Source organism: Ambystoma mexicanum, chromosome 2q (genome assembly GCF_040938575.1).
Source record: "Ambystoma mexicanum isolate Mex_15411 chromosome 2q, UKY_AmexF1_1, whole genome shotgun sequence".
NCBI classification, from domain to species: domain Eukaryota; kingdom Metazoa; phylum Chordata; class Amphibia; order Caudata; family Ambystomatidae; genus Ambystoma; species Ambystoma mexicanum.
Genome location: NC_090924.1, coordinates 1,090,456,731 through 1,090,478,895, shown reverse-complemented (window position 1 = coordinate 1,090,478,895; position 22,165 = coordinate 1,090,456,731). Strand labels below are relative to the sequence as shown.

At 44.6% G+C, this 22,165-nt stretch overlaps 1 protein-coding gene across 2 annotated transcripts in view; it reads left to right on the top strand.

Moving 5' to 3' along the window:
- LOC138569960 (protein lifeguard 1-like) overlaps positions 1-22,165 on the top strand; it is a 969,207-nt gene that overhangs the window by 551,176 nt on the left and 395,866 nt on the right. For both annotated transcript variants that reach the window (XM_069648440.1, XM_069648439.1), the window contains one exon: positions 2,507-2,560. In XM_069648440.1, coding sequence (XP_069504541.1) covers positions 2,507-2,560 — 54 coding nt within the window. The remainder of the gene's footprint in view (positions 1-2,506; positions 2,561-22,165) is intronic.

The window sequence follows — 22,165 nt, the reverse complement described above, 5'->3', positions numbered from 1 at the left end:
GTATTCCATTGGTTTTAGACCTGAATGAAAATCTCATGCAGGCGTCATGTCAGAGGAGGAAAGGAAATCAGAGATGCAAACTCACTTTTTTTGCCCTCCAGCGCTTAGAAATGCACAAAAATAAACTGAGGTGGAATATGGAAGTGTAGCGCGGATGGGGCTGGACAAGCAAGTTGGAGTGGAGCTCTGCAGGAGGATATGGGATGAAGCTCAGGGGGATAGTGAATGGAAATGCAGGAAAAGACACCAGGGGAGGAGTGCAACAAGTGTGGCAGGAAATAGTCACTAAAAGGGGATTCACCATTGAAACAGAAATGTGATTCTGTTGAGCTGATCTCCTCTGCTTCCTGGCAGTGTCATGCTAGAAATCACACGACTGCTGAAGAAGAGGGAGGTTTTGATGGAGGATGGCCGAAGGTCTGTATATATTTTAGTTACATAGCAAAGATGGGTCGTTACCAACAACAACAAGGTCACTATATTCACTATCAGCCAAGGCATTATAGGTTGCAATACGTCTTTTTTTTATACTTACATTTTGCACACTGCTGCTCATTTGAAGATGACCCCACATGGCTTCGATATGATTCTGTGGATTGCTTTATTTTTTGTTATCTGTTTCTGAAGTAAACAAAAGTTGAACATACTTCTTGCCAACGGTGTTGCCATACATTTCATGGTGAAAAAGAGCAAAAGTAATTCCACATCGTTGGGATAAAGTGTGTCAACTTCTCTGTCTCTGCCTTACTGATGCTAAGTAGCTCCTCCCTCATTGTTCCTTGCAGTTCTGTGGACACCCACAACACTGTAAATAGCAAGATTAGGTTATATGAGAAATTTCCGAATATTGAGGGCCTCCACCGATTTGGTGTGGCCTCCAATATTCTGAAATGTCACTATTTTTATGTGGTTTAACCCTCAATGTCCCACTGACAACCTATCTCTTTAAATGAACGGTCTCTCTAAAGCGATTTTTTTTATAGTAAAAAATATATATAAGTGTTCACACCACACCCAAGATTAACCTGCCAATAAGATGGCAATGGAAATAATAGAACTGTGGACTTCCGTAAATGGCTATTGTTAAAAAGAAAAATCACATTTAAATGACATGGCGCCACTTTTTAGCTTGACAATTGGGTGTACTTGTTGGCTTCATAATCACTTTTGTAAACTTTCCTTTCTACTTCAGTGATTAGATTTGCTTCTTCAATTTAGCCGATTAGTCACCTGCATAGGTGTCGGGTTTTAACTGTGCTACTTTTTTTTCTTTGTGTTAGCGTAGTTTTAATGTCATTTAAGGACTCTTTGCTTGAGTTTTGAAGTGCAAATCGAAATAGAGAAAGCACACTGCAAAATCTGTAATTTAAGATGTCAATCTTTCCATCATGTAACGTAATAAAACTACTTTGTTTGAATGGTTTTGTCCAAAGTTTGACCACTACACACAAGAAAGATGTAGAATTAAAGGAAAGGGCTTGTACACGAAAATGAGCATGTCTAAAAAGTAAGTGTTTATTATAGTGAGCTGATGAATTACAACAAACGTCTCTGGGCAAGCAGATTCTGCCTGAGGCCCTATATCTTTTTATCACAATACAGACAGAAACTGTTGGAGTTATTCATTTATAACTTCTACATCTACAATTCCCTTCTCATTACTAAATGCCCCTGCAAAAGATACTAACTATCCTTGAAATGGATGATCTCCCCCTAGTGTGCGCTGATGTGCCGCCTATCTAGGTTAGGGGATAGGAAAAGAGACTGACCCTTCCCTCTCTCACTACTTATACTGACATCTAAAACAATGCACACTCTTGGAAGTCAAATTCTATTTTTGATTACTTCCTCATAGTGTGTCTTATCAACTAGAAATAACAACTATTTTAAAAACAACAATCTTTGTCGAAGATTGATAGCGTTTGTCTTCCTGAGTGTGGATCTATTATCACCACTTTGTTTCTAACAGACTTAATAAATGCAATAAAATTATTTGATTTCTCCTATCTTGCCAGTTGTATGCCTGTCTCGGTGGTCAGGTCATCCCCCTGAACCTTTATAGTCGACCGGTTTCAGCAAAATTGGTGTAGTTCTCCGCTTTCTTCAGGACTTGTCCCTGACATATCTAGTCAAGGTTTACCATTCTTTTAAAAAAAGACAGCATAATTTTTCTTGTCTTAATCTCCATCCTCTATTTGGGGGAGTACGTCTCTTGTTTCTTTATGCAACCGTCTTAATCTCTGGGCTCCCACTGCTTGGTATTTGTATCTTTTTTTCTCTTTTTTTTTCTTTTCTCTCTCTTTTTCTTCTTTTCTTTTTGTGTTTTGTCCTTATGGGGTAGTCTATTATACTGAGCTGTCATAATTGACCAGCTTTGCGATGAGTATATGTGAGAGCATATATAGCTTATGGAGAGGCCCACAATCACAGACTATTATTCAATATGTATCTCAGTGCTATATGAACCTTTTCAACTATGCTAATCATTATGTGCATTTTCTTCTAGGAAAACCCTGAAAAGATGGGTGCAAGATAATTCATGGTTTTCGTATGCTCTCTTGTAAGTATACCTGTATATCATACATACATATCTTTTATATTCTTTGAACCTCTTTTAATTTCTTACTTCAAAACCAGGAACTCAACGATTTGTCACATGGTTATACTCAAGTTTTATCTTAAGTAGTGTGTGCTTGTGACTTTTGCCACCATTTTTAAAGTGACAGGTGATCAGTGGCAACAGGTTTCTAAACTCACAGCAGGGATGCTTGGACAGGTAAGTCTAAAGGAACAGCTTAAATGTTGACAAACAGATGGTGTACTTACATTATTGCTGTCAAAAATATGAGGCAGCAGTCTCAATTCTATGCATGAGGCACAATTTGACATTTCTTTATTTTTGACATGTGTTAAAGTGTGTATGCTTCTAAGACAAATACATCTACAGTGCATAGCATGCACAAAATCAGTTGGTGGCAATCAGCCAACTACTTTGTTTGGTCGCAAAGGGGTTGCTTGGGAATATTTATGCATAATTACATTAATTAATCTTTAATAACATGCTTAATAACGGAGACCAATCTCTAAGCACAGGATGGGTTTCGAACCTGTGTTGCTCTGCCTTGCCTTGCCTCCAATACAAAACCATTTCCCCTGAGCTATCCTTCCACGCCATATTCTGGAGAAATAAAATACAATGATGCTGGACCATCAAGTCAGAATTTCTCAGAGGTCCTTACCACCTTTGACAACCATGTACCTCTCGTATGGTTTCTTTGCAAGGTTAGGTGTATGTACAACTGTTTGGATAAGGATGACTGCATTTGGGTCACAGAACCCATATGCCTTCTCTTCATCCTTCTTGACATTCCTCTGCTTCTTCGAAGCTAGGAAGCCAGCTCTTTGAATGGTTGATGAGAAACCTTAATGGCTTAAATCAAGTAACTCCTCCTGTTTTCAAAACCCTCTTTGAAAGGTAAAGCAGAAAAGGGGTTGCTGTCCTTAGCCGGTGTTCTCCTTTGTTCAAGTTCAATGCACAAGAATTTGTGTGAGTTATACCATTTAAGGATGTTAAATACCCCAATCCTATATGGTTATGTCCCAAAGCCAGGTGGCATGTTAGGGCTGAACAAGACAAAGTGGGATTCTTGTAAGATGACCCACTCCATATTCTCTCATGGCTCGTCCTAAAAAATAAACTCAATATCATTAATTGGATCTAGCTTCACTTAATTTTTTAAAAAATCATGAAATTGGACTCACCAATGGACCTGTTGCACAACAAGAAGTTGCATGCTACCTATAATACCTTGGTTGATAGTGGATACTCCCCTACCAGCGTCAAGGAATCTCAGATCCCTCACAGCATTTCGCCTAGTGGTCCCTCCTCACAACTCCTCCAGGCTGGGTGGATCCTCTTTCTGCGTCTAAGCGCCAATCATCTGGCGCTCCCTAACTCTACACATTCGCAACACTGAAAACCACCTGAGATTCAGAAATCCTGGCGCTTCCCCTAATATCCCCTTGAACCCTGCCCAGAAAGCAAACTGCCGAACCCCACTTCCCCATACACGAACCATAACACGGTATTCGCAGCAGCTCACCTGACAGCCAGCGCATGCAAAACAACATCCCTTACCTAACTAACGCCCTGAATCACCCCCTCTCGAAACCTAACCACATAAACCAGGGAAGCCAGCAGCTTTCGCTGTGGAACTCCACAACAAACTTTCCCGCCCTCACCCCGAGCATCCATACACCGTAGAATGCTGCTATGACTACGCCCTTGCGGTCTAGCTTCGCACATAGCCGTCCATACTGAACACCTGACATACCTCAACACCTCTGCCACTAACATACAGCGACTACCATCCGAAAGGAACTTGGTATAGCTGGCCACACATCAACTCTCTCAACAATAGCCGTCTATCCCAAACCACCAACAGCACCCACCCACGTGCCTGTCCGTTTGGGCTGCTTACTCGAGCCTAGCAAGCCACCTAAGCCCTAGTCCGGTGAAAATGCACACACACATCCTCTAATCTAAATTCTTAGAACCTCCAACACATTGGGCCTCATTACGAGCTTGCCGGTCCGGACCGGCAAACTCCGAGTTGTGCGCTTGCGGGTGCCTTTCATTCCACCAGGTCTGACCTGGCAGAATGAAAGGCACCCGTGAGCACAGCATTTTCGGAGGCACAGGCACCGTTGATAACAGTGCCTGTGCATCCGGCTTCTCCATTCCCATTTGAGCCCTATCGGGCTCAAATGGGAATGAGCAAGAATTTTTTCCGGTGCCCAGGAATGACAAATACCGTATCCGGCAAGGCCGTAATGACCCGGTAATTACCCATTTCTGGGCACCAGAAAAAATGCAATACCAGCAGCAGCCGTGCCTGTATTACCATCACGGCTACCGCCAGCCTCATAATCAGGCCCATTGACTACGGTCACAGAGGGCGTTCCAACTATAAACCACATTGAGGCCATAAAAATGGGGAAAGAGCGATGTGTACTGGAGGGCGGAGCAACCTCTGAACGGGCCCATTGAGATTCAGAGCTCGCCCTACGGCACCTTAAAACGAGATAGCTGCACCTTGAGGAGGATGGGGTGCAGGATTCTCTTACTCCGACACCAATCAAATAAGGACAACTCAATGGTTTGGCAAAGGGAAGTCTGTTTAATGTTTAATGACAAGTACAAAAAACGGGGAAACAAATGGAAATCAGCAGTGTTGCGATCGCGGTCTCGCTTCAACTCCCAAATTCTTCATGCATTTATAGTAAATTCTCGTCATCATTGACGTGTAACACTCATAAGTTTGACATGCAATTCTGTTGCTTGGAAAAGGTAACTTAAGTATAGGTGCTATATCTGTATATGGTAACAGAGCGTGAGGATTGGATCACTCTTATCGAGGTGGGCGTCTACGCCCATCCCTCTACATCACTCGTGATAGACGTCACTACAACTATGACGTCTTATTGGTTCTACAAGCCAGGACCCTAGAATATTTGGTCTGTTGTGATTGGGTAGGTTACACCCCTAAGCATAAATCTCCACTTTAATTAGCAGCATGCAGAATGGACACCCAGGTGCCTTGTGCCCCAGGATTCACCCTGCCTTTCTTCCATCAATCAGTACTTTTAGGGCTATGTGTCAATTAGTTGGCTAGTGGATGGCCTCGAACTGTAGCTTCTTATCAGGAGAAGTTATGGCATCCTCGAGTTCTGGGTGACATCAGACGTTGGTACCTCTTTGCCCTTGGCTGGTCACGTGTCTGTTCACCGTGAATCTGCTTCATTTTCCTGTTATTCCTGTATTAGATTCTTCCATAGCATCGCCACCTGCCTGGGGCCTCTTTATCTTGACCTTCACTGGCTGGCTGGTATGCTCTGAAGTTTCGATTCTCTGAGGCTGCCACTTTCCTCCCTTCCTTAGGATGACCTCGAATTCCCAGGCATTGAGCTGCTTCTTACTGAGTTTTGATTCCGCTCCTTCACTTGGCTTTGGCTGGAATATGAATCTTCGCCTTTTTAGTCCCTTGCAGCCTGGGCTGAATTCTGCTTTACAAAATGGAGTCGCACTTATTTAATGTGCTTCGTTGAGGTAGATATATATAGTTGGCGCTTGCTGCTCTATTCTTCTACTGAACATTGCAAGCAGTATCGTTTACTTAGCTTCTTGCGTTTCAAGCCTATTTACAGGCATTTACTAGTTGCATATTTTTATCTTGCTTCACGGTTACATTTCCTTATATATCATCATCGTTTCTTCTTACACGTCCATTACATAGTTATTCTTTGTATTTCGCCCTTGTGTGTCATCTGTACGTCTGTCTGGGCTCTTATGTCGTCACCATTTGCCCTCCATTAAGACTCTTTGGGTCTCTTCGGGACAGTTTGTAAGTAGTCTTCATTTCGTGTCAGCTGCTGGTACGGTTGTCTCAGTGGGTACCGAGCTGCCCATGGTTGTCTGGTTATACGCACTTCAACAGGTATTGCTCTTCTGATGGGCACTGGGCATAGGCCCAGTGCAGCTCTCTGTTGGTTCAATTGCTCCTCGTACGTCACGTACCTTGGCGAGTCTGTTCCTGGTACCTCATACTGTGGGGCTGGGGTGTATGCTATGTCTGGGACCTCCTCTACACTCCCCCCTCTGGTCGGTTCATCGACCACTTCTGCATCCTCCTTTGGGTTTGTCTTATTTCGCTCTTCTGCTTCTTGTTCATCTTCTTCTGGGTTTATACACAATGGTGTGAACATATTTATCTTTGGAGTTCTTATTTTTATTACTCCTTTCAGACTTCCTACTGTTTTTACATGTTCGTCTTTGTTCCAGGTCATGAGCTGACATTGTCCGTTTGGGCTGCAATAGATCCACTTCCCTTCGTACCTTCGTCGTTTTCTGGGATACACAAACTTTGTTCCTTCTGGCGCAAATTCGCTAGCCCTCACACAGTCTCTGATTTCTTCATCAGTCAGGTCTCTGGGCTTCCATCCTGGTATGACATCGACCACGATCTTCATTCCAATGGCCTTCTTCGCAGTCTTCCGTTATTGTGTGACGGTTATCTTGATAACACAAAATCCTAGTAGTATCATTACTAGCAGGGCTCCCAGGATTTTGAATATGTCTGCCATATATTGTGGGACCCATAGAAATAGTGTTCTAAACCAGCTCTCGTCATCAACCTCGTCGGTTTCATTGATCATCTGGTTCAGCAGGTTTGTCAGCATACTTATGCCTTCTGTAAAAGTTCAATTTTCTTCATCATGCGAAGGTATAAAGTGCAACATGATTCTCTGATTTTTGCGCAAACACCTCCATTCATCGCAGTGATCATGTCGAGTACATATCTGTTCTGGAGGGTCATCAATCGGATTGCTCTCAATTCTTCTTTGATTGCGTTGAATCCTTTTATGGTGGTGTTGATAGTCTGCAATAACTCCCATCTGGTTATCTGCACCCATTTCGTATTTACTCCAACTTGGATATGTGGCAAGAGTATTGTTGTGAATACTGATGAGGTGAGGCTAAACAGCCTGTGCTCGTAAGGTATCGCATAAAATGCTTCTTCTGATTTTGCAGAAAAGTAATTCCACAGACCTCCTCTTCCTCATGTGAGACTCTACCTTTGGGAAGCTGTCAATACTCAAGTCACTTTTTGGGATCACTAGTGCAGGAACGTGGACGTTCACTATCGTGCATATGCCTCCCCAGTTTTTCGGCAGCCTTATGTATGCTTTGGATCCACATGCCCAGTAATGATCCATAATTACTGCGGTTCCGTGAGTCATACCTGGAGCTTCAAAGATGCATCCGCAGTTCTGATTCTCTCCCATCTTCCTTGTGCCATTGTTCCTGAAGGACAATTTTGGGCTTTCCAGTGGCACTATCTGCAGAGGTCCTCCTCTGTCTTCGACCCATGTTAGCAATTTCACCAACCTTGGCCATCGAGGTTGCCACCGTTTTTGTGAGTTTTCTATTGCTTCCTTGCAGGCTCCAAGGACCATCCATGCTTGGCATATCACTACTCCTTTCTCCCATCCGTTTGGAGAAAGCACTGTTCCCCAAATTTGCATCTGGCCTCTATTCTTCCAAATTTGGGCTTCTTCTGGAGTTTTTCCTTGGACGTTTAGTCTCGAGTTTATCTCCCATCTTGTTCCTGCTCCTTGCGCTTCTAGCTTTGCATACCTGATCACGTGATTCCTGGTATGGGCTCTGTTTCTTGTCTTAATGTCCTGGACATAGTCATCTTCATCGGGATATGTTGTTTCTGTTTCCCATATCATTGAGGCATCTCTTCCCATAAACTGTCCTCTGGGGTTGCACATTGCTACGTGTGACAAACAGTGTGCTTTCGGGACATCAATTTCTACAGCTACGAAGATCTTGGATTTTCCCATGCTGTATGGTAGGAGTGCACAGACGTAGCATTCTCCTTCAGCTTTTCTTCTTCCGACCTCTTTCATGTGTTGGTACCAAATGTTATTTCCTAGATGTGCTGTGCTGTCCAGGTAATCGTTCAGTTAATTGTTATCTTCATGTGGGCTTCTCTTGATTCTTAGTGTCTTTCTGTAGTTAGCCATAACTACATTTGTAAATGCGTTGGAGTGACTTTTCCTTGCTAGAGGACTCTCAGGCATGCTTGTCGGTGAAACAGGTTTCATTGTCTGTATCGCTGTGATAAGAGGCGGTTTTGCATTTCTCTTCCTCTCCTCTTGTATTCTATCGTGGAGTGCCTATATCCACGATCCGTTTGGTATCAGCCCAACGTAAGGTCGTATCATGGGCCTGGTGTTTGCCGTTTTCATTGGAACTGGTATGCTTGCCACTCTAGTCTCTGTAGTTTTATTTTTCAGCTCCTCGTGTAGTTTCTTTGCTTTAGCTATAAACGGGAATAAATGATCTATCAGCATTTGTGTCTTTGCAGTGAATTCTCTCGTAGCCGTTTATGTCTTCTCTAGGGCTTTTGCTATATCTTTTTTAGTTGGTCTTTCATTTGCTTCTTTCCGGTCGCCTTTATTATTTTCAGGGACTGGTTGTTTGGTAGGCAGTCTCGTGCTTTCTGTTGTCCTTGTTCGAGGTTCTGTAGCCATTGACACTTGCCCTTGTTTGTAGGCATTCAGTGTGTGTGTGAGTGTCCTGGTCAGTGCTGTATTTTCATTAATTCCGTGCTGACCCTGTCTCCAGCTTTTCTCTTCATTCGTTACCTCAAGTGTGTATGAATCACTGCTAATTACATTCAATTTTAGTTTGTTTATCTTACCATCAGATTTTCTTGGACCCAGAAAGACTACATAGGGCCTGGGTGCTTGCGTGGGATTTATACGTATATTATCTGGTGGGTGCACTGAAATTGGAATGCTTTGTGCACCAATGTACAATGCAGTTCTGATAGTTAGTGACAGAAAAACAATAATAATCACTATGCATATACACATAACAGTGTGATACGAAAATTTGCAGCATTTTCTTCCAGGAAAGTGGGGGCGCCCCTCTGTTTGTGGGAGGACCAGGTTACTGTTCTGGGCCCCCATCTCAATCATGTCAATGTCAGTGTTTAATTCCTTCCACTTACTCCATTATTGTTTCTCAGAAAGTTTGTAACATAAAGTGTCTTGTGCTTCGTAAGTGTCCCCCCTCTTGCAGGTGATGATTGTCTCTGGTTACGGGATACAGTTTCCTTGCTAGACTATGGAAAAAGGTTAGACTAACAACTTTGGTGAGGCACGTTCATTATGCATATTCAAAATAGGTCAATTCCCAGTCCACCCCCCGAATTTGCTTCAGTCCTGAAGACATGCTGGATCCTGTTTAATGTAAAAGTGGAAAAATGGCAATCAGTCAAAGTCAGAGTCAAAAATAAAAATAAAAATAAGAATACAAAATAAAACAATGGAGTTCTTGTCTCTGCTCTCTCGATCAGTCCGTCGGTGGAAAGTTTCACTGGAATCTCCGTAGGTATTCTCGTTGGAAGTTGGACAGCTCCACTTGGAGGAGTAGTCCCATGTGTGCAACATTAGCTGGATCTCTGATGAAGGTGATGACGTCAACCTCGGCAGGTCTCCACACCATTTCTGGAAAGTCAGTGACTAGACGGAATAGGGCATTGTGAGCCAGCCGGCTGTCCTCGGGTCCAGGGACATTGTCCTGCTTTGCTGGTTTGTAGATCATAGGCCTTTCTTTTGGCGTGAAAAGTCTTTACACTTTCCTGCTGCGTGGATTGCCACTACGTAGTTGAGCTTGATCCACAGTTGGTTCAAATGTTCTTTGTTTGTTGGATCTCAAATGAATGTCAGCGTGTTTGTGGTTCTTCCGACAAGGGCTGGGCACTCCTCGATGATGCGAAAGAAAAGTGTATATGTGAATTCATCTAAGATCATCTGCGGTGGAAGCATTTGTGTCCTTATCACTGTATTCGGTTAATTCTGTGAAGGCTTCCGCGATGACAGTCAGTAGTTGCCGTATTACTTTCTTGTTGGCAGGTTCTTGAATAAAGTCTGTGACACTGGTGACTCTCCCTACAAGTGACGGATATGATATTACCACTAACTGAAAGTAGGTGAGTACATCCCATGTGGGATTTCTGCCTGGAGATACCATGAATTCAGCGAAGCAAAGTCTTGGTGTTGGTTGCTTCAGGACCTGTTTTATGCTCTTACACGGAAAGTCTATGCTCACAGTCTCTCAGAGTTTTGTTTTTCAACAATGCTTAAGTATGGCTTGATTCAAAAGTACATATTATCAGTGTGTTGTGGCTTAGATGCGCAATTCTCTTCTTCACCTTGCAACTACGATGCACAGAGTGTCCATTATGTCCTTATCCCCTTTTTTGCTTAGAGGACATGTCCGGTTTAAGCCACAGCTTGTAAACGGGCTCTTTGTCTTGGCTTTCCTGCTCATGCGTCCTTCTTCCTCGTCATGGATCTTGTCTGAACATGCTGAGGTTCTTCCCCAATGTCTGTAGTTTCTTCGCGGTGGAGTGCAGCTAGAGGGTTCTCACCGATATAGGGTTTAATGTCATTAAGGAAGATCCATGCTCGCATGCCTTGCAATTTAACTGCTGATGGAGTGCAGTCCTCGACGATGAAAGGGTCGTTGAATCTTGGCGCGTCCCACCTTTTTCTCGTGTGGTTCTTTACCAACACGGCATCACCAGGGAAGATGATTGGCGCACATAGACCTTGAACTGTGTCTGTTTCAGCACCTCCTGCTGTGTCTTGTGTTGTGCTGCACCCTTTTCGTTGTCGCTGTACTTGGTCTGAAACGATAAGAAGGCTTGATGTCATGCAGTTCAGGTATTCCGACAATTCGGTTCCCAGGATCTCTCGGGTTGACTGGGCATCACATCTAGCTCTATTTCGTGCGGTAAGGGGGGGTGTTCATTCTTCTTCCTTTGGCTATCTCGTGCGGCGTAAGATGATGGTCGGATCCTGGTTGGTTCTGAAGAGCATACAATGCCAGTGGAAGGCAGTGCAACCATCCCCTCTTTAGAGTAAGTTTCAACTTGGCTATCCTTTCCTTTAACAAGCCGTTGAGCCCCTCACAAATACCATTACCTTCCAGATGATACGCCGATGAGAACTAATCTGATTTCCGCATGACACAAAATCTGTCCCATGAGTATGGGCGGCGCATTTCACGACCGCTATGCCCACTGGGGGCTGCAGTGCCTTTATCAGCCTGTCCAATAAGGCTGCATGCTGCACTGACGTGCCATCCGCTCTGAGGTAACCCTCCTAAACCTGTGTGCACTGTTGACGACTCATAGGCGGAGTCGCTGTACACCGTTACTTCCTGATCTGCGTGTTTCTCAATTGCGAGTATCAACGCCAATAGTTCTGCCACCTGTGCCGAATAATGAGATGGTATTCGTGCACTGACGAGTATTTGGAATTCTCTGTTTGCTATGTGTTTCATTATGGCACGCCTGTGTATCTTTGCCCATCTTCTTGGTCGATTCTCAAAGAACCGTCAATGAAAACGATCTCACCACCCGCCAGAGCATTTTCCTTCACCCTGGGGATTTCATCATAGAATTCTTCATAGTTTGCGCAATCATGTATCGGCTCGACTTCGGTGACTGGCTCAGCTAGGAATGTAGCCGGGTTTACAGTTTTGCATTGAACTATTTTGATCGCTGGATTGGATATGATCACTTCATATGCAGAAACTTTCTGAGACGTCAATGTGCCTTTTGGTTTCTCTAAGATTGCGAATAATGAGTGCTCGACGCATAACGTCATGGAGCATCCCATTACAATGGTTGTCGCCTTCTCCATGGCGAATGCTGCGGCAGCTAAGCTTTGTTCGCATGGGAACTGGCCTCTCATCACTGGGTCCAGATTTCGACTATAATACGCATGGGGCTTGTACTCCAACACGGTTTTTTGAGCAAGCACTGCCGTCATAACTCTGCCATCTGTGTAGAATTCCTCTGCATAATTAGGAATCCCGAGAACTGGAGCCGTGCAAATTGCTCTCTTGAGTTCTGCGAACCCTTTGTCCATTGCCTCAGTCCATTCAATCTGTTCCTTTGTCGCTTGGGCCTTCTTTAGGGCCTGGAGTAAGGGCTTGGTATACAAGTTGTAGTCGAAGACCCATGCTCTAACATAATTGCACAGGCCTAAGAAGCTCTGCATTTGCTTTATCATGAGTGGCTTAGCCATGTTCATGATGACTTCAGCCCTTTCTGGGGGTCACCTTTTTCCCTTCATGCGAAATTAACTGGCCTATGTACAGCACCTCTTTTTGACAGTATTGTAGCTTTTCCTTGTCAACCTTATATCCTTTCTCAGCCAGTATAATCAGTAACTGGATAGAATCGCGTCTGCATTGCTCTTCAGTGGTGCTGCAGATCAGAATGTCATCCACATACTGCAAAACAACACTGTCTACTGCAATATTGCTTAAGTTCATTTGCAGGACTCTGTTGAAGATGGACGGGGATTCACAATACCCTTGCGGCAACCTCGTGCTTTTCAGACGCATTTGTCTGAAAGTAAATGACGTTAGATCTTGTGAGTCACGATGCAGCGGGAAAATCACTGTGAAATATTTTGCCTCAGTTGGTATGTTACACAGAATTGTAGATAGATTAGGGACTAGCGGGAACTCGGCTTCAACAATATTGTTTAATGCTCTTAAATCTTGGATTAAACGCCAAGATCCTCCTTTTGATTTCCTGACGGGATAAATCACCGTTTTACAGGGTGATTCTGACGTCACTAGGATGCCCTGGTCCATCATGGCGGCAAATATCTTCGCGATCCCGTCATCCGCTTCTCTGGACATGGGATATTGTCATGCCCTTGGTAAAATTGCTCCTGGTTTTAGTCGAATTTTTACTTCCCCAGCCCCTTTCAGAAGGCCTACATCATAGGGCCCTGTAGTCCATACTGAGACAGGTACCTGGGCTATATCGTCATCAAAGTATGCAGGACGGATCAATGCTAACATCCTTCTCTGTGGCACTTCTCGTTTGATCATTTTGACCCAGAATATGAGACTTACTTCCACCCTCGTCTCTTCTAAGTCAGGGTGTTCTTCGAACAGATCGTCATCGGTGACGTCAGTCACTCGATACCCGTCTTCAATGGCGATAATTGCACACCATTGTCTGCCTTCGTCTTCAAACCCTTCAACCATTGCTACTTTCCCTCGTACTGATGCAATATGTATCGTTAGGGGAAATACCTGTCCCCCTTCTTCAAGCATGGGTATTCTTGGTCTAAATAGAAACTCGTCAGGGGTTCTCATGGTCCTACCTGCAAGACCGGCAACCCCGCCATAAGCACACATATTCCATATGCGAAGACTTCTGCTTCTAACGGTATAGCGCTCATGGCTATATGTCCGGAGTATGCTATAATCATTTTGCACACGTTTGAATAATGCATTCCTGGAGTGGAGCATGCTATGCCCTTCTCCGTGAACAAGATTGTCATATTTAACTTTGTCATTAAGTCTCGGCCCAAGATGTTTACTGGGGTCTGACGCGAATACAATAACGGCACATTCATCTAACATTCTCCTACTGAGACAGGGAGATTGTCCGTAAAGGGAACTTTGCTGTGAGCTCCTGTAAAACTCTCAGTATCTATAGCCTGGCCGGACAAGGAAAACTTGCCTTCTCGTATGCACAAGCGGGTTGCACCCGTTGCACCCGTGTCAACTAAGAAGGAATATTCTTTCCCCCCTATGACGACATTCACCCTTGGTTCCCTGTTAGGGTCTGGTGTCACTGATAGGATAGAGCGCATCAGAGTTTGCAGTGAGCTGTCCTAGTTCCTATATAAGTTCGGTCCACTATATGCTTGTGGATTTTCTCCATTCCCAGAGTTTGTGCCCTGAGACATTTGCGGTGGTGCCTGTTGGGATTGCCCTTGTGGCGGGTTCCCCATGTTTGGGGGTTGAACCCTTGTTGCGCACCTTGCTGCAAGCCTGGTGCTTGCTGCTGTACTGTGTGATTTTGTGCACCGCCCTGTTGTGGGATAGCAGGCGGATTCACTGTGCCTGCTCCCATTCCTTGTCCATTTTGCCACATGCCTTGGCTTTTGCACGCGCGTACCACATGCTCTGTCATACCACACAGCCAACATACTAGTGGTGGTCGGACTATCTGACCATATGACATATGTGGATTGCCCATCTGCACGTTTTGAAAGCCTCCTTGATTATTCTGGAAAGCTCCCTGATTACTCTGCCATCCTCTTCCTCTGAATCCTCTTTCCCTCGGAAAAAGTCCTGCGTTACCCTGGTTGTTCTGCAGCGGGTTAGTCGCCCGTGGTACGTTCGGTTCAGCTGGGCTTGTCAGCATAACTCCTTCGAGAGCATACTTTGATAATTTGTTTTGCACCAGCTTCGCTTCTTCACACTAACAAGTTGCCTCCTTTTTTCGATTCTTTTCTTGCAATAATCTACAGTAATGTGCAATAGTCAACTGTATTTCGGCCCAACGTTTAGCCTCTACTTCTACCAATTTCTTGAGCTGTTTCTGCACTGGTTCTGGTAACCCTTGGCACACTATATGGTAGAATACAGGGATAGATTTCGTCCAAGATTCATGCGTTTCGAGCACCCAACTGTCTTGGAAATTCTGGCTATAAATGAATGGATCTTCTGACTCCTTCATTTTTCAAGACATTATAGCTCCCATATAGGAAGTGTCTGGGGACAGCACATGTAGCGCTGTCCACACTGCTGCTCTACAGTTATTAAATGGTGCTTTGTCATGGCTAGTGTTAATTATGGTTACCCCTGCGTACCCTGCTCTTTTCCACACATCGTCTGCTCTCTCACCAAGTATAGCGATTAGTAGGCCCTTAATGTCCCCTATAGCTAACGTGACACCCCCTCTCATTTTCTCTAACTCATGTATCCACTTCCCGCCTCCCGATGTCAGCATTGGAAGCTTGTTTTTCAGGTTCTCTCGATCCATGTGTGGCCATGGAATATATTATGGTCTTTTTCTAGCAGCGCGAATAGGAATGCGCAGTCTTCCTTCTCCTTCCCCATGCCTCCTGTCTATCGCTGGGGTAACTACCTGGCAGTGTCCTCAATCTGTCTACTTAGGCATGTGCTGACACCTCCCTCCGACCGAGGGGTGTTCCCACATGTCAGTCAGGCTGCACGGCAGACTCTGATTTCCTGGGTGTGGACTCGCTCATGTCTGACCATCGTACCCCTTCATCCCTTGGGAGCCGCTTTTCGTGCCGTCTCCCTCCTCATTTATCTCGTCCTCCGTTTCCCCTCCGGAGTCGGACATTGATTGTTCCGAATTCACACAACTCCTTGCATCATCATTGTTCTTACTAATTTCTAGCCTGTCCAGGGACAATCTCCCACTCCCACTACTTCGGGTGACCTCCTCTGTATCATATAACTGAGTGCTCTCAAAGCGCTCGCCTTCCCTTTCCCCTTGGGATGTTGGCTCCAACCCCATTTCATCATATATTTTATCTATCGTTTCCCCGATGCTTCTGGTGTCGAAGTCATCTTCAATATTTGCCCCACTTGTGCCTGGTACTGAGTCATACGCAGGGAAGAATTCTTCGATATCTTCCCGTTCTACAACAGGATTGGGTTTTTTAACTTCCCGCTCCAAATATTCAAGATCGCGTGCCCTCTGTCTACGCTTACGTTCTATATCATCGTCAACTTCCTTGCGCTTCCTTGCTTCTTCTCTAGTCTTGCCTTCTCTTCTCCTAACATTCCTACGTTCATTTGCCCTTCTAACTTCCTCATCTTCTCGACTCCTGATTCTCTTTTCACGTACTCTTTGCTCTTCTACTAAACTTCCCTGATTCTTTCTGTGCTGTTCATAGGCTGCCTTCTGTTTGCGAACTAGCTGTTTTTCTTGCTCTTCGCTATAAAGCTGTTTTCGCCTCAGCCTATCTTTCCTTCTTATTCTCTCGTCCCTTATTTCCTTTTCCTTTTCCCTTCTCTGTGCCTCGTCAGACCTCTCTCTTGGTCTCACATCATCACTTCCTTTCCCATCGAGTTTCAATAATATCTGTCCTCCCATCCATTCGTCTTTTGCGAATGCTATCTCATCAGTTCTGTCTTCACTTCCTTTCCACTTCTTTCCCTCTCTCTCTTTATCGTGAGTTGCACTAATCTGTGCCTGGCCTTCCTTTCATCATCGCGTCTCTCCTTGTCCCTCGGGACAGTGGAGGTAACATTAATTTCCTGATCCTCTCCCTTCATTTCGTCTCTATTATATGTAGGTGACTCATATGCGGGGTAGCTATACCCGGTGGCTGCCTTAAGCTCTCTTAATGGGTAGAGTCCCTCTGACTTACTTCCCTCAATCTCTGTTTGTTTGTTTGTTTATTATTTGTAATGCGCCGAAATACCCTAGGGTAACAGGGCGCAGCAGATACATGAATTTGCGAAACTTAGTTACAGACAATAAAATATGTGCAAGGCATAAACACAATAATAATGAAAGTAAGCAGGAATATATAAATATATACAGTTAACAGTTGTGTATCCAATATGTCCAAGTGACAAGTGGGAGACGAGGAAACCTGGCTCAGTATGTTTAGACAGTGGCTGTCTTCAGCCAAGATATCATCTTGGAACTGAGGTTTTGGTAGGGTAAGTCCATTCTAAGACTCTGGCTCAGGCGGGGCTGGTGGCGCGGTAGGCGTCTCACCCCACTCCATGCATATGCTTAATATCCAGTCTGCGGGAGGCTCTTCCTCCTTTGGCTGTTCAAACTTTTTCCAAAGTTCCAGAACAGCAAGGCGGTTTTCTAGCTTCTTGCCGGTATATGAGGCATGAAAATAAGTCGTCATATATTGTAAGACAGCTTTTGATAAGGACCTGTTCTGTGGCCACGGCATAAACATCTTGTGGGCGGTACTCTTAACCCACTCAGCACTATATTTCTTAAGCTTGGGTGCATGTTTAGGCAATTGCTTACATAAGTGGGTGAGTGGTGTAATATCCTCCATGCTTGAATTCTGTTTTCAACAATATTTGCATGCACTTTCAATACTCTCAACAATATGAGCGTGCACCAAATACCGCAAGCTCCAATCCAATCTTTTCCATCCAAAATTTTATATCAATTTATTCAAGAACATCAATCCATGTGCGATTCCCTCTCAGTTACAGAATTGCGTAAAACCCAAACTCTGTTTCAAACAATCAGTGATACAGTTCTCTACATTTGACATATAACAGAACACGTACAACAGACACTTGACAGACCAGACAGACACCAGCTGGACACATATATCTCTGCCTTCTAATCAATACCCCGACATGGAGTTTAAACAAACCCCTTTTATGACGTCTTTAATCGTCATAGTAGCCTAATTTTTCCCTATTATGTGGGACTATGAGTTCACGTTTCTTCTGAACGCTATATTAAAGCTCAGGAACAAGGCGAATCCTCTTACTTTTTTATCTCAGGTGTCCTTCCTGGTATCCTCAGTTTACTCTCGGGTGTCCTCCCGGTGACCACTGTTTTCTCTCGGGTGCCCTCCCGGTAACCACTGTTTTTCTCTCTGGTATCTATCCCGGTAACCACTGTTTTTCTCTCGGGTATCTATCCCGGTAACCACTGTTTTTCTCTCGGGTATCTGTCCCGTAACCACTGTTTTTCTCTATTATACTCAAGTCATTATCCCCTTATATATATACAGTGTTCTCTACTTCTTATTATTTTATTTTCCACCACCCTCCGTTACCTTTTCCCTTACTTGTTCTAATGCCTACAAAACTTTTGCCAAGATATTGAATCTTTTTCATTCACTCCCCGCTCGCATGGTTCCTCTCTGGATCTTCAGGATCACCTGCACCTCCGTTACCACCTCTCTGGTCTTATCGTCCGATCGGCTGCCCGTAGGAATGAGAAGGGTTATGCTCTGTAAGGCAGGTTCCTTCAGACCCACTGCAGATTTTATGGACTTACACTATCATTGTCCACAGGAAGCTTCTCAGTCTACTCAGCCGATTGGCGAAGGACTTGTGATATTGCCGAAACCTAGAGTTACTTCGTGCTGTCGTTTAATAGGTGTCTTATCAATAGTTAATCAATACTCGATGGTCATAACCATCCTCTTGCTACCAAGTGTACTGGAGGGCGGAGCGACCTCTGAACGGGCCCATTGAGATTCAGAGCTCGCCCTCCGGCACCTTAAAATGAGATAGCTGCACCTTGAGGAGGATGGAGTTCAGGATTCTCTTACTCCGACACCAATCAAATAAGGACAACTCAATGGTTTGGCAAAGGGAAGTCTGTTTAATGTTTAATGACAAGTACAAATAAAGGGGAAACAAATGGAAATCAGCAGTGTTGCAATCGCCTGTCTCGCTTCGACTCCCAAATTCTTCATGCAAACAGTAACTTTTATAGTAAATTCTCGTCATCATTGACGTGTAACACTCATAAGTTTGACATGCAATTCTGTTGCTTGGAAAAGTTAACTTAAGTATAGGTGCTATATCTGTTAATGGTAACAGGGCGTGAGGATTGGATAACTCTTATCGGGTGGGCGTCTAAGCCCATCCCTCTACATCACTCGTGATAGACGTCACTACAACTACGACCTCTTATTGGTTCTACAAGCTATTGGACCCTAGAATATTTGGTCCGTTGTGATTGGGTAGGTTACACCCCTAAGCATAAATCTCCACTTTAATTAGCAGCATGCAAAATGGACACCCAGGTGCCTTGTGCCCCAGGATTCACCCTGCCTTTCTTCCATCAATCAGTACTTTTAGGGCTATGTGTCAATTAGTTGGCTAGTGGATGGCCTCGAACTGTAGCTTCTTATCAGGAGAAGTTATGGCATCCTTGGGTCTGGGTGACATCAGACGTTGGTACCTCTTTGCCCTTGGCTGGTCACGTGTCTGTTCACAGTGAATCTGCTTCATTTTCCTGTTATTCCTGTATTTGATTCTTCCATAGCATCGCCACCTGCCTGGGGCCTCTTTATCTTGACCTTCACTGGATGGCTGGTATGCTCTGAAGTTTCGATTCTCTGAGGCTGCCGCTCTCCTCCCTTCCTTAGGATGACCTTGAATTCCCAGGCATTGAGCTGCTTCTTACTGAGTTTCGATTCCGCTCCTTCACTTGGCTTTGGCTGGAATATGAATCTTGGCCTTGTTAGTCCCTTGCAGCCTGGGCTGAATTCTGCTTTACAAAATGGAGTCGCACTTATTTAATGTGCTTTGTTGAGGTAGATATATATAGTTGGCGCTTGCCGCTCTATTCTTCTACTGAGCATTGCAAGCAGTACCGTTTACTTAGCTTCTTGCGTTTCGAGCCTATTTTAGGCATTTACTAGTTGCATATTTTTATCTTGCTTCACAGTTACGTTTCCTTATATATCATCATTGTTTCTTCTTACACGTCCATTACATAGTTATTCTTTGTATTTTGCCCTTGTGTGTCATCTTTCGTTCGTCATTTGTTCATCTGTACGTCTGTCTGGGCTCTTATGTCGTCTCCATTAAGACTCTTTGGGTCTCTTCGGGGACAGTTTGTAAGTAGTCTTTATTTCGTGTCAGCTGCTGGTACGGTTGTCTCAGTGGGTACCGAGCTGCCTATGGTTGTCTGGTGATAAGCACTTCAACAGGTATTGCTCTTCTGATGGGCACTGGGCATAAGCCCAGTGCAGCTCTCTGTTGGTTCAATTGCTCCTTGTACATCACGTACCTTGGCGAATCTGTTCCTGGTACCTCAAACTGTGGGGCTGGGGTGTATGCTATGTCTGGGACCTCCTCTACAGCTGTATAAATAACCAAATACAATACAATACAATATAGAGACCTGGTTGTAATTGGTAAAGTTCCATCTTTGTTATGTGACTAAAATATATTCTGACCTTTGGTCATCCTCCATCAAAGCCTCCATCTGCTTCCGCAATAGCCTGGTTTCTAGCATGCCACAGACAGGAAGCAGGGGAGATCGGCTCAACAGAATCACATTTCTGTTTCCATGATAAATCCCCTTTTAGTGAATATCCCACTCCCGGCTTTTCCCAACACACTTTTTGTACTCCTCCCCCTGTGCCTTGTTCTGCATTTCGATTCACATTTCCCACTGTGCTGAATCCCATATCCTCCTGCAAAGCTCAAGTCCAACTTGCTTGTCCAACCCCCATTACGGTATGCCTTTCTCATCGGGCAAGAGACCCCCGCAACCTCCCTCCTCTCCCCCATGTGCCCCACCACCACTCCCTCCTTATCTCTCTCACACTCAGTTACTTCATTCAGCGGCCCCTGTTGCATGCATTTCTGCACAGCCTTCTCCTTTGATATCGCACACCCGTGACAACCTCTGAAGCATACCACAGACTACGGTGGCCATGCAGAACCAATGTCATTCCTGAAATGAGCATCAAGCAGAAAAACTATTCACTGAAAGTGTCCCTTGTAAACAATAGTTTGAAAATGGGCAGTTTTAAATTTCCACGTTGCAAGGCAATGTTACTATAAGGCTTGAATCGGTAATAATTAATTGCAAAGCATTTAAGCTCTTACGGCATGCAAGACACTCCTAACCACTCCATTGCTGACTGTTTGTGACAGTTCATGGAATAAGAAGATTGTACTTTGATTGCATGTTTGGTATTTATTTACATTAGATATCAGTAAATAAAAGGTGACATATAGCCTTAAGAGATGGTAGACTTAAAACTATCTTGTGCTCTGTAGTATTTCAGTTAAACATGTAGCACATTGCAAAACTTCAAATATATAAATTTGAAAAAGCTTGACAAGAATATTGAACTATTAGCCTTACATTTTCATCTTCAAGCATGAAAAGCTAATTTCCCTTATTAGCCACTCTTAAGATTTAAAGGAATTGTATGTTATGCTACAACATTATGAATACAGTGCGCAGAAATGAGAGCATTCATACAATGAGGATATCAAAGAGCAAGTTAACCAGGATTAGTTTGCAACTGTAGCATACCAATCAAGGTTGTAGGGGGCGTGGCTTGGTGCGCATGGCGTAAGGTGGTCGAAGTGTTGAGCTCCGGCTGGGATCCTCATTTGTGATCCTGAAAGAACGGCAAGATCGCTCAATTTGACTCAAAAAACATATCTGGAGACAGACGGAACGCTCCTCTACACCCACGCCACTGAGACGGGCAAAAACGGAGCCGCAATACACCAGAAGCGGCGTTTTAAAGACTTCCCCCAGGCGAGCCAAGATGGCGGACGACTCTGCGTGAAGACGGATGGAGGAAGGGCCCCTTGCCGCCACAGACACATGAACGCCACGACGAAGATGAGCGGACTGGAAGCAGGCGATCTCCCCAGCTCGGACTAGAAGCAACAGAGGTGAGGGACTGCCTGGTGTGACATGCGCCGAGTCGGGGTGAGCCGTGACAGCAAGGCGAATCACTGGCTGCTTAGGTCCCCGGACGTAGGAAAGTGCTCGCAGCCACGCACCACAGGAGAGGAGGGAGAAACGTCCAAGGCGCCTACGAGGAAGCGAACTGAGGGCGGCTGAGACACAGAGCGGACGCCGGTGAGGAAACGGCTTGCCCGACCAAAAAGATACAGCAAAAAAAAACCTTGATGGCCTAGCTTGCGGCGGAGTGCGTGGATCCGACCCGGGAGTGGGTGAGCTGCAAAACAAGGTGAGAGACAAAAAAACAAAAAACAGAATAAGGCGCGGACAACAAAAGA